The sequence below is a fragment of the Budorcas taxicolor genome, chromosome 12 (genome assembly GCF_023091745.1).
Source record: "Budorcas taxicolor isolate Tak-1 chromosome 12, Takin1.1, whole genome shotgun sequence".
In the NCBI taxonomy this organism is placed as follows: domain Eukaryota; kingdom Metazoa; phylum Chordata; class Mammalia; order Artiodactyla; family Bovidae; genus Budorcas; species Budorcas taxicolor.
This window is the reverse complement of record NC_068921.1, coordinates 19,208,287-19,225,941: the sequence shown is the minus strand read 5'-3', so window position 1 is coordinate 19,225,941 and position 17,655 is coordinate 19,208,287. Positions and strand designations below refer to the sequence as shown.

The window sequence follows — 17,655 nt, the reverse complement described above, 5'->3', positions numbered from 1 at the left end:
TGTAAAAAAAACAAACATAAAAAAGCTTCTGAAGAGTAAGTTTTTTCCTTACTTCAGTTCATTTGATCTCTTGCCTCTGTATTAGTCTGTTGGCCTGATAGGAGGGTGGGGTAGAGATGGCTAGAAGGTCAGAAACCTAACCGTTTGCGGGAATCTGAGCCATGACCAAGGCTGGTTTACATCACACTCTGGCTGCACGAAGTACAAGCTCAAGGTAACCACCTAGCAAAACAGGAGAAAGCTCACACAGTATCCCAAGAGCAGCACAAACAACTCTAAATAAAATGCAAATATGGGAGAGCAATTAGATTGTGCGGAAGGCCGGATGTGAAGTCAGAGTACAAAGAAGGACCATTTACCATTGGGGGGGCATCTAACTAGATGTACAGAAAAGAAGTAAGAGGAAGATCCCTACCTCACGATATATTTCTCAGTAAATTTCATGTGGAAAAGGCTTTATATAAAAAATAGGTTATTTTTAAAAACGTACTGAAATCTGGAAAATATGAGAAAGAAGAAAAAAGTATAGCACTGAGGTGAGGAAGGCTGTCTAAGCAAGGCAGGAAACTCAGAAGCCACAAAGAAAAGACTGATCTGACTACATAAGAGAATGTAAGCGCCACCTTTAAGGTGATAAGATACCATAAAAAGAAGAAAGGAAGACTGTTTGCTGCCTAGTTGATAATGGGTTAAGAATCTACTAACCCACAGAAAAACAGGAAGAGGCAAATCACACCAGAAATACAATCAGCTAATAAACATCAAATTAGAAGACGCTTGCTCCTTGGAAGGAAAGCTATGACAAACCTAGACAGCATATTAAAAAGCAGAGACATTACTTTGCCAACAAAGGTCCACATAGTCAAAACCATGGTTTTTTCCAGTAGTCATGTACAGGTGTGGCAGCTGGACCAAAAAGAAGGCTGAGTGCTGAAGAACTGATGATTTTGAATTGTGGTGCTGGAGAAGATTCTTGAGAGTCCCTGGGACAGCAAGGAGATCAAACCAGTCAATCCTAAAGGAAATCAACCCTGAATATTCATTGGAAGGACTGATGCTAAAGCTGAAACTCCAATACTTTGGCCACCTGATGTGAAGAGCTGACTCACTGGAAAAGACCCTGATGCTGGGAAAGATTGAGGGCAGGAGGAGAAGGGGACGACAGAGGATGAGGTGGTTGGATGGCATAATCAACTTAATGGACATGAATCTGAGCAAACTCCAGGAGACAGTGGAGGACAGAGGAGCCTGGTGTGCAATTCATGGGGTCACAGAGTCAGACATGTCTTAGCAACTGAATAACAATAAACACTGACTCACTGAAAGTCCACAGAGTAGCTACTGACCTGGCAGGCTCTCTTCTAGGACAGGGGAAACCGGAGTGGATAAGGTACCTGCCATTATGAAGTAAACTTTGTGGTGGAGACAGACAATGATCAAATAAAGCCAACTTTAAAACAATGACATATGCTTTGTAGTGAATTAAGGCCACGTGATACAGTGTCTCTGGTTCCCTACTTCAAACTGGGTGGTCAGTGATACATAAGGCCTCCCTAAGGGCGTGACATTATAAGGGCTCCTAGTCTACATCAAAGCAGAGGTAAGGACATTGACAGCAGAAGGCCTTGTGTTCTTGTGATAGGAATGAGCTTCCGTACTGGCGCGCTTACCAGAGGGACGAGTAGCGTTGCTGGAACAGAGGGGAGGCAAGGGGGAGAGTATGAACTAAGATCCAGGGGGTTATTGAGGGCTTGACATAGGGGCCTTATGAACCACAGTGATGAGCTGCAGTTTCATCTTCGTGCAAGGGGAGCATAAACTGGCGCATAAAGACACTGTTCTGGCAGCTGTGTGGAGGATGGGCTGGGAGGGAGAAAGCGGGATGGGCACCCGCAGTGTTCAGCAACCGTCGAGAGAGCGGGGTCAGACCCCACCCTGGTGGATGGGTGGTGGTGAGAGAGAAGGGGAGGGCGCAAGGTCTATAGGGTGACACTGATGGGCTGGATGCTGGGCTGGGGCTGCGGAGCAGATGGCGGACAAGCGATGTGCTGTTTGCAGAGGAGAAGCGGACAGGTGTGGATGGACCGTGTGCAGGAATGTGCAGGTGGTGGAACTATTTTTTTCTGGGCCAGTTTAACAGGAGATGCAATTAGACATCCAGGTAAGTATGTCAGGCTGGTCTTCAGGGCTGGAGATAAGAGAGTCCAGGGATAAGAGTGGTCCTGAAGCCACGGGAACTGGATGAGGTCATGGGGGAAGGATGTTCGGATTGATGAAGGAGCCCAGGCCAGGGCCTCGGGCACTCCAAACCACAGAGGGTGAGCAGAGGAGGAAAAACAGCCCAGGCACCTGGGAAGAAGCAGCCTGAAAGGTAAGACATCCCAGCAGAGTGTGCCCGGATGTGAGAAGAAAGTGCTGCAAGACGCAGGGCAGGGACCAGTGTGTGAGGGTCCTGCTGGAAGGTCACCTAAGTCAGACAAGTGACCCTGTAACTGACCAGCTTTTGGCGTATGAGGGAGGATTTTTTTAAAAAAGATGACATGATCTGTTGATCATGTTTATATGCTGACGGGAATAATCAAGTAGAAAGAGGGGACACTGATATGAAGGGGTTGGGGAGGAAAATGCAAGGAGGGGAAATGGTCAACCTCTCCAGGGGTCAGGGAAACGCAATGTAGAACTTGGTGAGACTGGCAAAAATCAACAAGGTCTGTGACACTCATTTTTGTCTAGGACTGGGAGAAGCGCTCTTTCATCCACTAAGAACAGACGTATAAAGTGGTACAGTCTTCCTGGGGGTCATTTTGTCAGCACGTTTCAAAGATTTTAAAGGGAATTCTCTCTGACTCAGCGGTTTCTAGGACTGTGCCGTACAGTACCCCTCACACCAGCACATAAGGGTAATGCACAAAGACGTTTACTACAGCTTTGTTGTTCCAGCGAAAACCAGAGTCAACTCACTATCTAACGGCAAGGGAATAGCCTCACACCTTCTATTACATCTATGTAATTCTGTGAGGTCAGTAAAGAGAATGCCAGGGAGAGTCTTATGCTTGTGGTTCTATGAACACATCGCATCTTCTTTCCGGCCTTCCATAAGCTTTTGCACACCCTGTCCTCTCTCTCTGGAATTCCCCGCCTTCATTTTCACCCCCACCCCTAGCACGGAAGGCCTCCTGAGCCCCCCCGTGCTGAGCTGCCTGCTCACTGAGCGCCCAGAGCAGGCACATCTCAAAGTGCATCAGGTGCTGCGGAACCTGCCCCCGTATATGCTGACATCGCACAAGGACTGAAAGAGTTTGCTCTGGATCACTAAGCTGACTGTGGGTTGTGGTGGTGCTGAGCGTGTCAGTGCTTACGGTTGCTGTACTGCTGACTAAGCTGTGAAGGGTGCTGTCACTGGGGGAGTCTCCTGCAGCAGCCCTGGGGGGGTAACTACCCAGGGTGCTTCCTTCCCAAGGAGCTGAGCCCAGCTCCAAGGGTAGATCCTGATTATGTGTGGTCGCCTCTAGCAACTGGTGCAGAAAGAGAAATATGGCCTAACTCAGCTTTCAGGAGGGCTCTTAGGCCATGCTTGGGGAAGAACTTTTTATAGACAGGAAGACGAAAACCTGATGCTTCAGCAGCTGCCTGTGGCCACCCTAGGATCACAAAGGGACCAGCTGATGCTGTGGACAGCAGGGTGGAAAGGATGATAAGCCCTTGATGATGTCATTGAGCCCCTGAAATCAACCAACTCTGAAGTCAGTTTTTCCTCAGGCTAAGTGAGAAAATGAGCGTTCTTTTTTTAAAAGCCAGTCTCAGCTGGAGTTCCTTCTTTTAGCCAAAGCATTCTGACTCCTTATCTATTGATACTTTTTGCTGATGAAACACATTGTAGCTTATTTTAAAATATTAATATATTCAATTGAATATAAGTTTCCAATACAGATCCTACTTCTTTCAGCTCTCCAAGATACATCTGTATCCCTGCTTTATTAATCAAACAGACTTTCTTTTGAAGGCATCCCCAAGCGTCTGTTCATCTTTCTGAGAAAATGATTCATACTTACCAACTTCCTTCCTCTCTTGATTTCTTTCTTTACTGATTCCACATCAAAATTTCTATCATTATTAGATGGATCATAGTCCTCACATTCCACAAGTGCAGAGGAATACAGCTGCAGATTGGGAAAAGAAAAACAATCCAGATTATGTACAAAGAAATGTTGAGAGCTACAAGTCAGAAAATGGTACCAAAAAAGTGTTCATCAGGAATGGAAGCTGACAACTTTTTGGGGTGTGTGAGCAGACCTCAAGCCAGCCAGCTTTTCTCTGGGAAGAGTCCTGATCCCCGGGCATGTTTCACACTGCCTAACCGGACTTGGTCAAGGCCCAGATCCCAAGCTGGGCCAACCAAAGTTCCTATTCTAGGAAAGTTAAATAGGCTCTGAGGCTCATGGTCAGAGAAGAGAAGTCAGTCTATTGAGAGAGGGAAAACAAAAAATGAGGGCCGGACAGGACATCCGAGGTTCCTAAGGGTTTCTCAGCTCCTGTTTCTTGGCTGCACCTCTGGACCTGCCTTCAGGAGCCACACAGTGGCCCTGCACCTCACTACGAAGCCTCTTGTGTATTCAGGTTGGCTCGAGTTTCTAAGAGCTTCTTGAGACCAAAAGAATCCAAACTACTTCCTAATGAAAGACCAACGTTACAGTATACTTAAATCATAAAGTGCATGGAAAACATAAGAAAAACATTCTGACCTGACAAGGCGAAGATTTCTAATAAAAGCAGAAACTATAAAAAAGGTGTCAAGTTGGTTGGGACTTCCCTGGTGGTCCAGCGGTTAAGAATCCACCTTCCAACGCAGAGGACATGAGAGGACAGGGATCGACCCTGGTCAGGGAACTAAGATACCACATGCCATGGAGCAGCTAAGCCCGTGAGCTGCAAAAAAAGGCTCCACATGTTGCAACCAAGACTCAACACAGCCAAGTAAATAGATAAATATTTTTTAAAGTTATCAAGTTGGAATTCATCAAAATTAAAAGTTTTTGCTCTTTGAAAGACATTGCTAAGAAAAAAGAAAGGCAAGCCAGAAATTGGGAGAAAATATTTGCAATTCATATACCTGACAAAAAACTTATATCTAGGATATAGGAAAAACTGTTGCCACTCAATAAGACAATGCAATTAAAAATGGCCAAAAGATCTGGACAGACACTTCAGAGAAGAAGAGTTACAAATGGTGAATAAGCACATGAAAAGATGCTCAAAATCGGTAACCCGCAGCCACAGCTACAATGAGAAAGCAATACACACTCACCAGATTGGTTAGAATTAAAAAGACTGAAAAATAGCCAAGTGTCAGTGCAGGTATGGAGCAAATGAAATGCTTACACATTGTTGGTAGAAGTGTAAAATAATGCAGTCACCTTTAAAGTTAAAATACACTTACTTTATGACCCAGCATTCCTCTTCTAGGTATTCACCCAAAAAAAAAAGCGTATGTCCACATTTAAAGAAGGCAAGAATATACAATGGAGAAAAGACAGTCTCTTCAATAAGCAGTGATGGGAACATTGGACATCAACATGTTAAAAAATGAAATTTGAACATATTCTCATCATCCACAAAAATAAATTCAAAATGGATTAAAGATCTAAGTGTAAGATGGGGCACCATAAAACTCCTAGAAGAAAACACGGGCAATATTCTTTTTTATCTCCAAATGCAAGGAAAATATAAACAAAAATAAACAAATGGGACCTAATTAAACTTAAAAGCTTTTGCATCAACAAACCATCAATAAGACAGAAAGACAACCTATTGAGTGGGAGAAAATATTTGTATATGATAATGACCAGCAAAGGGGTTAATATACAAACAGCTCATAAAACTGAAGATCAAAAAATAACCTGATTAAAAGATGGGCAGAAGATCTGAATGGATATTTTTCCAAAGAAGACATGCAGATGGCCAAAAGGCACATGAAAAGATGCTCAATATCACTGATCATCAGAGAAGGGCAAATGAAAACCTGAAAGAGATGTCACCTCACACCTGTCAGAATGGCTGTCATCAAGGAGACGGCACACAAATGTTGGTGACGATGTTGGGAAAAGGGAACCCTGTGCACAGATGGTGGGAATGTAAGTTGGTGCAGCTGCTATGGAAAACAATATGGAGGTTCCTCAAAAAAAACTGAAAATAGAACTATCATATGATCCAGTAATTCCACTCCTGGGTATGCATCCAAAGAAAATGAAAGCACTAATTCAACAAGATGCATGTACCACAATGTTCATAAAAGTATTATTTACAACAGCCAAAGTATGGAAGCAGACTGCGTGTCCATCAACAGATGAACGGATAATAAAGATGTGCGGTGTGTGACTCTTTGTGGCCCCATGGACTGTAGCCTGCCAGGCTTCTCTGTCCGTGGGATTCTCCAAGCAAGAATACTGGAGTGGGTAGCCACTTCAGAAGACCCCTTCTCCAGGGGATCTTCCAGATTCATGGATCAAACTCGAGTCTCTCACACTGCGGGCAGATTCTTTACCGTCTGAGCCACCAGGGAAGCTCCTATATGTATACACATATATAGGTATGTATGTATGTGTATGTTTAGTAGGTATACACACACACACACACACACATAAACACACAATGGAATACTATTCAGCCATAAAAAAGAATGAAATTTTGCCATTTGCAACAACATGGATGGATGTGGAGGGTATTATGCTTAGTGAAATAAGTCAAAGACATGTCATCACTTATATGTGGAATCTAAAAAAAACAAACCAGTGATATAATACACAAAAAGCATGTCTACATGAAGACACATATTCAGATGTTCACAGCAGAGTTATCTTAAAATCTCCAGGTGGTGCTGGTGGTAAAGCACCCACCTGCTAATGAAGGAGACACAAGAGAAGCAGGTACCGTCCCTGGGCTGGTAAGATCCCCTGAGGAGGGCATGGGGACCCACTCCAGTATTCTTGCCTGGAGAATCCCATGGACAGAGGAGCCTGGCGGGCTACAGTCCATGGGGTTGCAAAGAGACAGACACGACTGAAGCAACTGAGCACAGCACATAGCATAGCCCCACAATGGAAATAATACCTATGTCTATCAACAGACAAATGAATAAACAAATTACGACAGATCCATACAATGGAATACTATGCAGAAATAAAAAGGAACAAAATACAAATATGCGAAACACCATGGAAGAATCTCCAAAGACTGTTAATGAGCAAAAGATGCCAGACACAAAGCATACACACTGCTTCCTTTCATACGAGATGGAAAGACAGGCTCAACCTAGAGGTGCTGGGGCTAGGGGGGAAGTGGTTACAAGGAGGCACGAGAGAACCTTCTGGGGTAATAGAAATGTTCTACATCTTGATGGTGGTAGCGGTTACATTGGCAAATACGTGAATTAATACTCTCTGAACTGTATGTTTAAAATGAGTGCTTTTTAATGTAAATTATACCAACAAAGTTAACTAAAAATAGAAAATGAACATTAAGAGTATATTAGGATAAACATCACAATCAAATAGTGTTATTCTCAAAATGGCTTAACAGCAGAAAATAAACAAGCACATATCTTATAGTAACAAATTAAAAGGAGAAAACTTGAGACATGAAAACCAAACATAACAGAATCTTCTGTTATAAAGCAAGTTATTAGGACACTTGAACCTGAAACCTGAGTGGTCTGAGGATCAGGTGATAGTCATATATTAATGCTAAATCTCTGATTTTGATGGTTACATTGTGATTATGTAAATATCCTCGTTTGTAGAAAAGGTGCACTAAGTGTTCAGGAAAGACATCGTGTCTCAATTTCCAATGGTTCTGTCAATGAAAATAATCAATAAACCATCTATAATAAGAATGGATTTGAGCCAAATGAAGGCCTAGCCCGGAAGTCCATTTCCCAGATTACTCTAAGAAACTGCTCTGCAGAAGCAGTTTCTAGTACAGTTTTATACCTTGTCAGAACAAAGAACGTTAAACAAGTCAGCGTTACATTTCTTCAAAATTATTTTTAAAAAAAGAAGAAGAAAAAGAACAGACCAGCACGTACGCAGTGAGTCAGTATGACCTTGGTACCTGGGAAGGGAGGTTTATCATCAAAGGACCAGCGTTGGCATGCCAGGAAGACATTTAATCTTTATTTTTAACATGGACATTCTTTACTTCTGGTCAATGCGCCCTTATCTCTAACAAATAAACCAGATGTACAATGTATATTTGATAGGCCACAGAAAGACTATTTTAGTTAGCATAAAATTCAAGTTAACTCATGTATAAGCCAGAATGACTTTCCTTTATCTCAATATGTGAATATTTCTTTGATCAGTTCCAACAAAAAAGATTCTTCGTACTGTAGGTGCAACTTTTCTGTAAGTTTGAGATTTAAGAAAGTCAAAGTGTGTATATAAAAAAAGAAAGCATCTAGCATTGTGCATGGCCAGAGAAAGAGAGGGAAGGAACCCAGAAGAACGTTACAACAGATGCAGAAAAAAGCACTTCATAATATTCAATACTTTAACTTGTAGAAAACTAGAAATAAAACAGAGCTATCTAATTTTAATAAATTGAAAGTATTAAAAACTTAAAGTAAATACAAATTTAATGATAAAACCTAGAAGCATCCCAGTAATATAGGAACAATCAAGGCTCACTAAAATGCTTCTAATCACCAGTATAACACAATGTTCTAGAAAAATGTGGTAAAATAAGAAAAAGAAATTAAGAGGCCCAAAAGTTTACAGGAAAAAAAAGTTTTCATTTATAGATGAGGACTGTCCAAATAAAATATCCAAGTAACTGATTTTTAGATGCAAGAGTTTGGCAAGATTTTTGGATGAGTTAAAAAAAAAAATCAATAGTGTTTGTGTATATCAATTATGCTGTTGTCTAGTTGCTAAGTCATATCCGACTCTTTTGCCACCCTGTGGATTATAGCCTCCTCTGTTCATGGGATTCTCCAAGCAAGAATATACTAGAGCGGGCTGTCATTTCCTCTCCAGAAGATCTTTCTGACCCTCAGACTGAACCTGCATCTCCTGTCTTGGCACGTGGATTCTTTACCTCTGAGCCACCTGGGAAGCCTATATACCAATAATAGTCCATTTTAAAAACGTATTAACAAAAACAAAACAAAAACCAACACAGGAATAGACCTAACCCAAAGTTCTCACAAAAATTTTTGGACATTTTTGAAATTCATAAAAGACCTGGCTAATATGTCTTTCCTGTTAATGGAAAGACATATTGTGAGGGTGTCTATTTTTTCCCAAATTTATCTATAAATTCCATAGAATTCCAGTTAAAATTCCAATAGAAATTTCTGTGAAACCTGATAAGCCGATCTCAAATTCAAAGTGCAAAAAAAAAAAAAAAAAAAAAATAGCTAAGGCTTATTGTAAAATCATAGTAATTAAGAGCATTGTACCAGCTCAGGGATACATAACTGACTAATGGAACAGAATGGACAGCCAGAAAGATATCTGTGCCTATATGACAATACTGTTAAGAGCAACAGGTAAGGATGAAGGTTCAAGAACGAGACATCTAGGTGAGAGTCCTGGCTCAGTCACTTACAGCCCTGTGACCTTGGGCAAGTCACTTAATTTCTCCATGCCTCAGCTGTTCCACCTTTAGTTTGGGCATAATTACAAAACCTCCGTCTTAGGGTAGTTATGAGGATGAATAGTTAAACACAGGTAAGCTCCCACCCAGAGTATTACCTTACACACACTGGACACCAAATCATAATAACAATAGTTACCATTATTATCACTACAAATCAGTACGGAAAGGATAGTTTTGTTTTTTTTTTTTAAATAACAGTGCAGGAAAGTGAAAGTGTTAGTTGCTCAGTTGTGTCTGACTCTTTGCAATCCCATGGACTGTAGCCCACCAGGCTCCTCTGCCCATGGGATTCTCCAGGGAAGAATACCGGAGTGGGTAGCCATTTCCTTCTCCAGGGGACCTTTCCAACCCAGGGATCAAACTGGGTCTCCCGCACTGCAGGCGAGATAGAGCTGGGAGAAGTAGTTAATCACATGGAAAAAACAAAAAGAGGTGGGAGTCAATTCCTAGGTAGGTTGATGAGATGTCTGGGGTACTCAAGGAGGAGAGTGGGGTCTGGAGTTCCCAAAGAGGAGAAAAGGACAAATGTTTTTTTCTACACTGCTTTGTCTTAATCAATGTAACAATGAATCTTGCTCAAAGACATGTTTCTCCTTAACAAGAACCTTCTGACTAATCTTGTTATCTTAAGATGTATGTTGTGGGAATGCATCTGGAAAGACCCTTTATTGTAATAAGGTATATAGTGCCCTTGCAAAGACCAGTGAGCGGGGTACTCTCCACCCCTCTTCTAATGTCTGTGTCAGAAGCTTTCTCTGTCCCTTTTTCACTTTAATAAAACTCTGCTACACAAAAGTTCTTGAGTGATCAAGCCTGGCTCCTAGTCCCAAAGCTAAATCATCTTCAGATACCACAAATTCGACATTGTTCACCATAAGCTGTCAAAAGTAGATCCTTGCTTTATATGGTGATCCAGATAAATCCAGTTGCATCAAAAATATCACTTTCCTTAATTATTTCAATCTTTCCTTTAGCTTTCTAATATGTTGTTGTTTAGTAGCTAAGTTGTATCCAACTCGTTTGTGACCCACAGACTGTAGCCCAACAGGCTCCTCAGTCCATGGGGTTTCCCAGGCAAGAATACTAGAGAGGGTTGCCATTTCCTTTTCCAGAGGATCTTCTCAACTAGGGATCAAACCCACATCTCCTGCATTGTCAGGTAGATTCTTTACCAGTGAGCCACCTGGGAAGCCCATAGCTTTCTAATTTACCTCAGTCCTAAATGAGCTGTTTCTAAATCCAAAGGCATTCTTATTATCAACAATAAACTGATTAGCATAACTTTAAAAAAAAGCTAAATGAGAACAACACAATTTTTAAACTTTTTGGGAAACAGAAACTTAATATGGAAAAGAAATTCTTAGGGTGAAAATCCTACAAATTATAAAGGAAAATGATGAATGTTAATTACATTACAAGCTTCCATGCAACAGGAAGCACCATAAATAAAATCAAAAGCCAAATATATGATAAAGCATTGAATGTATTTTTATGTAAATAAACATATATAAGTGAAATTAAGATCTCAAAAATAAAATGTAGTCTCTGAACAGAAGTCATAGAATCAACAAACAGAACTGCATAAAGAAAGCAAAACAGAACCACACAGAAGAAGCACAGCAAAGGAGATGCAAGCCCACAAAGTCATCCAGGAACTGCAAATACAAACAAGAGACTATCGCACACCCATCTGAAAGGAAAACATTAAATTTCATAGTATCACGACAGACACCAAACCATAGACCCAAGGAGGAACTGTGAAGAGAGAAAAGAAGAGCTATAGGTTGGGGGCAAATACATAAAATATATCTGTCAAAGGACTTCTATAAGATATAAAGAGCTCTTAAAACTTAACAACAATAACAAGCTAATTAAAAACTGGACAAAAGATCTGGACAGACAACACCAAAAAGATATACAGATGGTAAATAAATACATGAAAAAATGTTCAAAATCTCATGTCATCAGGCCATTACTGATTAAAATACAAACAACATGAACTCTCACTCATTTCGGGTGGGAATGTAAAATGGTACAGCCACCGTGGAGGACAGTTTGGCAATTTTCTACATAATTACACACACTTTTACCAGACCAAAATGAATAAAAAAATAAATCACACAGAATTAAGTGTTGACAAAGAAGTAAGAACAGTGGAAGTCAAACTTGGCGCAATCCCTTTGGAGAGCAGTTTGGCACGTTTCGTGAGGTGCAGAATGTACTCTTCCTGAGCCCAGCAGTTCTGCTTTTTGCTAAGTGCCCCCCAGATCAGAGGAAAGCTCCCATGAATTAGGAGACCTATCCAAGGATATTCATGGCAGCTGGTCAGTCACACAAAAAACTGGAAAACCCCAAATGATCATTCACTTTAATAGTGATTATGGGGACTTCCCTGGGGGTCCAGTGACTAAGAATGTGCCTCCCAATGCAGGGGACGTGGGCTCGATCCCTGATCCGGGAAGATCCCACATGTCTTGCAACTAAGCCTGTGCACCACAACTGCTGAGCCTGCGCCCTCCGGAGCCTCTGCTCTGCAACAAGAGAAGCCCCAGGAGTGAGCAGCCCACGCACCGCCAACTAGAGTAGCCCCTGCCTGCTGCAACTGGAGAAAGCCCAGGTGCAGCAACAAAGACCCAGCACAGTCAAAAGGTAAACAAACACTAAAGAAAGAAAAACAAAATCATTTTAAAAGATAGTAATTATAGTCATAAAATGGAATACTGTAACATTTAAAATTAAAGATTAGAGCGCCTATCAACATGGATAAGTCTCAATAATCCACAGAATTTGATAGAAATTCTGTAAAGTCCAAGAACATGTAAAACAATATCATAGTATTGTTTAGAAATACTTAAATATGTGGTGGAAGCATAAAATTAAAAAGACAAGATAATAATAAGTAACAAATTTGTGTTGGTGAAGGAATGCCACGAATGGGACAGAGAAGGGAGAGTCCTTAACTATCTACGTTGTTTTTCCTTTAAAAAAAAAAGCTGAAGTGAGTATCATATAATATCATTTTATAAATCTGGGGTAGACATTTTATAAATGTCTATGGGTATCTGTTATATTTGAAATATTTAATTAAAATATCTTTAAAGAAGCTTCTTCACCATAATTCCTTACGTTTGATCAGTTATAAATAAAACCAAAAGTAATCAAAAAGTGTTACTATCTGACACTTTAAAAAGAGAAAAATATGCTCCCCAAATCCCCACCTCAAAGCCCAAATCACGGGCAGCCAATGTGTTGTTCTTTGTTGTATTCAAAGTACATGTATCTATTTCGGGATGTCCTTCCCTGAAAGGACTCATGTGTGTTCAAACTTACCAAACAGTTTTCATGAGCAGCTATATTCTCTGACTGTGCAAAGTACAGGACACTACACTCGAGGTCTTTGGGGCAGAGCGCGCATATCCTTTTTTGCAACCTTTCTGCAACCTGGAAGACACCTACAAAGTAACATCCCTCATGAGAAATGAAAAGTGGAATTTCTTGGTCTGTAACTCCTCCACCCATCTTAAAGGAGAGGGCCGGGCACTTGTTTTTAGAAGTCTCTCAGCTCCCAGGGAGAAAAAATTTGGGACCCAAGTAGAAAAGCACCTTTGCAATTTTTAAAATTTTACTTTTGCATTTTTTAATGGATTAATAAAAAAGAAAATGTTTTATTTAAAATGTCCAGGGACTTTCTAAAACAAAACAAAACAAAACAAAAATAAATAAAAGATTGAAACATGAGGTTCCCAGATGGTGCTAGTGGTAAAGAACCCGCCTGCCAATGCAGGAGGCATAAGAGACACGGTCTGACCCCTGGATCGGAGAGACTCCCATGGAGGAGGGAATGATAACCCACTCCAGTCTTCCTGCCAGGAGAATCCCATAGACAGAGGAGCCGGGTGAGCTGAGTCCACAGGGTCACAGAGTCAGACACGACTGAAGAGCCTGAGCACACACAGGAGGAAACCCTCTGCCTAACAAACAGAAGTAGGAATTTAAATACAAAGTTCTCACATCACTTCCCTGCCCACAGGAAGCTCTCAATTATAATCACTGACATTATAAATCAATTGTATTCAAGAAATAATGCTCTGATTAACTACCTATAAAAAAGAATTTAGATCCTTATACTATATTCAATAATAAATTTGGGGTGAATTAAAGAGGTAAATGAACAATGTACTTTAATGTGATGTAATCCAACATTATAAATTAGGAGAGAAAGATACATGATTGGAAGCAGTTTTTGTGTTTTTTTAAAGAGAAGAATGAAGAAAGGAAAGAAACAGAGAAGTAGAGCTAGGAAGAACAGGGAAGAGTCAGAGATGGAGAAAAAAGCCAGCTGTTCCCAACATCCCACTTGGACGCACCCGGGGGAGACAACCTTTACTCGCTAATCTATTAGTTTGCTGTTAGTTTGGCCACAAGCATCCATGTAATATTTCTTTGCCCTTTCCAATGCTCATCCTCTTTATTCATCTGGTTTTCCATAGCAGAAAGCACTTTCAATTTTACCTTCAAATTTTAGTTCTGAAACAAAACTTCATTTAACGGTGAAAGGGTTCAATTTAGATGAGGTTAAACTGCTTAAGCGCTTCTTAAAAGCCTTTCTGGTTACTCCAAAGCGTAAGATCTCTCAGCACCTCTCTTAAATTAGATTTTTATGTCTCACACTGTCCAAAGACCTCACTTTGGAGCTAGCATTTGTTTCACGTTCAGATGAGTTTCTTCTTTAATTATCATTTGTTTTCTGGATTGGAGTCCTGCTTAGTGGGGCTACAAACGAGTGATCCTCCTGCTCCTATCAACCAAGAAAACAGGAGTGGGGGAGACTGAGAGAAAACACCTCAGATGAAATGGAACCGGCAAACTGCTGCTTTTCATTCCTCTCAAACTACCACCGAGTCGGGAGCGCCTCTTTGTACAAGAGTCACTGTGTTGAGGGCTCTACACCAGCGCTATCCGTAGAAACACCATGTGAGCCACAGGCGCAGATGAAGAATTTCTAGAAGCCTCATTTAAAAAAGCAAAGGAGGGACTTCCCTGGTGGTCCAGTGGTTAACACTCTGCTCTCCATGCAGGGGGCACGGGTTTGATCCTATTGGGGATCTAAGATTCCACATGCTGCATGGCAGGTCCTCCTCAAAAGGAAGTTGGTGAAATTAATTTTAATAGGCGTTATTCCATCAAATATATCCAAAATACTACCCTTTCAACATTTAATCAATAAAACAATTAATTCATCCTTTGTACTGAGTTTTGAAGTCCAGTGTGTTTCATGGTTACTGCATGTCTCAACTGGACAATCCACATTTTCAATGCTCCAGAGGCACAGGCAGACGGTGGCTACCATATGGAAGATACGGTACAGATGGAAGAACATACAGCAGAGGCTATAAAAGAAACATGAAACAGAACTTTTGCCTGCAAGAAGCTTACAAGGTAAACAAGGAGATGAAGTAGCAACTGGGAAAGTAAAATAACAGAATACATGGCACAGAGTAATGTAGCTGCTGAGTAGGAAATAAAATACATGCTATGGTCAGAGGAGGAAGTGCTCCCGGTGGGATGGGGTGCTGTCAAGGAGCCAGTACAACCTGGAGATGGAAAGGGGAGTCAAGGTGGGGGGGACGTTGCAGACAGAAGCACAGATGGGGGGAGAGGCCAAGAGGTCTGACTGGGAGACAGCTCATCAGCGGGACTGAAGAGGAGAGTTCATGCAAAGGAAGCGGGAAAAGAATTTGAGGAACAGATGGTGAAAGGCTGCCAGGAAGGATTTTTGAGGAGGGGAATAACACGATGAAAGAGTTGTTTTAAGCTCCATTTCAGTACAAGGAGAGAAATACGGTGCACCTGGACAGAAGGCTGGATGTCATAATGCTGTCTGTTCTAGCTCAAATAAGGACAAATGAAAACATGCTGCCTACCATCAAGCCATCAGCCACGGCAGCAATCCCCAGCCCCTAAAACTCCATCAAGCCACCAGCCACTGCCGCAATCCCCACCCCCTAAAAATGGTGTGCCCTCAGGGGGGTTCAGGATAGTGAAAACGGAATACTTGCTCTAAATACTTACGATGCACTTCTAAGGAATAATTTCCATGAGCCCAGATTCTTGCATCTTCCCATACTTGGAAAAGCTCTAAAATCATTAACTTAGCAGTAGTCTTCTGATGTTCAACCACATGTTTGTTTTCAGCAAAAACTTTATATCCTGGCTCCTCCCTCACCTCTTCAAAGCAGTTCCTCAGAGTCTGGCTCCCAGGCTACAGTCCTGAGTAAGGTCCCCACAGGAAAAAAAACTTGCAGTTTTTAGGTTGTGTTTTCCTTTGGTTGGCATAAGTTTTAGATTTAATGCCATTTCAAGTTAAATCTCAAGAAGGTTATTTTAAAGAGGTTGAAAAATATATTATTTGGAAGAATAAATGATTATGGGCAGTGAACCAAACTTAGGGAAAAATGAGAGAGAGTCTGTCTGATTTTAAAATATACTATAAAGGTATAGCCGGGACAGAAAGTTAGATGACTGAGTCAAAAAAGAATACAAAGTGCAGAGAGAAATGAATCATCATCTCTAATTGTGAATATAGGATATCACAAGGTGGCATCTGCATTTCTCCTCTGGCACTGACATCCTTAGCCCATTTTTCTACTGGGTTATTCACTATTTCCTGATTTATAAGAGCTGTACTATCTCCTGATTTATCCAGGCTCACCATCACACACAGGAATGACCCCCAGCAGACATGTTTGTACTAAGTGACTCTTTCCCTATGCACAGCTGACAGTCCTAGAGGACCTACCTGCCCGTCCCAGATATACAGAATTCAGAATAGAAGATTTTAGTTCAGACTGGGCTGGCTTCTTGAAGGAGATGTAAAAACCTGAGAAGCTGTGAGTGTGGCCATCTTCTATCCCATTAGCAGGAAAACTGGACCAAAGAAAGAGAAGAACAAAGCAGATATGCTGAGTGCTGTCAAAGTGTATGAAGACTTTTCAGGCCCTGGTTCCTGGCTCTTTCTGGAAAATACAACAGCATCCATGCTCCTGGGATGAGTCTGGTCTCCCTGCTTTCCAGTAACAAGCATCCCCGTTGCTTAAATGGTATCAGGTTGATTTTGCACTATTTGTAGCCAACAGGCCCTGATTAACACTGGCACTGCCATGACCTGATCTCTGTGTGTAGGCACACATGCACCTGAGAGTAAGCTCTGGCAGCAGTGTGGGAAAGGGGACTGCCTTGCCCTCACTGTCTTTTATCTGGTCCATTCTGATAAGCTCATGGCCCTCCCCCTGCTTTCCCTTGTCACGCCTCCACTTCCTTCGTCACACTGCTGCCAGAGTGGGCTATCTAAAATGTCCACTGTCCGTGTTTCTCTCCTGCTAAAAACTCTTCTCTATCACCTGGAGAATAGAAGCCAAGCTCTTTACATGCAGACTCACTGGTTTCTTTAATACGTGATGAGCACCTATTAAGCATCCTTTTAGGCACTACAAGTAAAGCAGGGAATAAGATGTGAATTTCAACACTCACAAAACTTACATCCTAGTAGTAGAGATAGACCCTCAAACACATTATTTTCAGGTAGTAGTAAGTGCTATGAAGAAAAAACGAGCAAGGGAAGGAGGGTGAGACTGATGAGGGTCGGGGGAGGGCTCTTCTAAACAGGGTGGGCAGGCAAGGCTATCTGTGGAGGTTACTGCTGAGCAGAGATTTGAATATGGTGGGGGTTTAGAGGACTCACAAGGCAGTGAGGGGTGGCAGTCATCAAGATGGGTAGGGACTGGATCAGATCAGGACACGGGGTACACAGTAGCCACAGTAAGATTATTCGGAAAGCAATGAGACTACTGGAGGGCTTTGAGCAGGAGAATCACATTTGCTTTTTGTTTTATAAGGTCCTTTTGGCTTCTGTGCAGTCCTGTCTGTATGAGAGGCTACAGCGGAAGCCAGGAAACCCACAGTCTAGGTCTGAGATGATAGTGGCTTGGATGGTAGTGATAG

General features: G+C 41.6%; 1 protein-coding gene across 1 annotated transcript in view; it reads right to left on the bottom strand.

Annotated features, from left to right (window-relative positions):
* Positions 1–17,655, bottom strand: part of SETDB2 (SET domain bifurcated histone lysine methyltransferase 2) — a 70,291-nt gene that overhangs the window by 11,609 nt on the left and 41,027 nt on the right. The window contains exons 11-12 of the mRNA XM_052650354.1: positions 12,985–13,106; positions 4,053–4,160 (exon numbers count right to left, since the gene is read on the bottom strand). Coding sequence (XP_052506314.1) covers positions 4,053–4,160; positions 12,985–13,106 — 230 coding nt within the window. The remainder of the gene's footprint in view (positions 1–4,052; positions 4,161–12,984; positions 13,107–17,655) is intronic.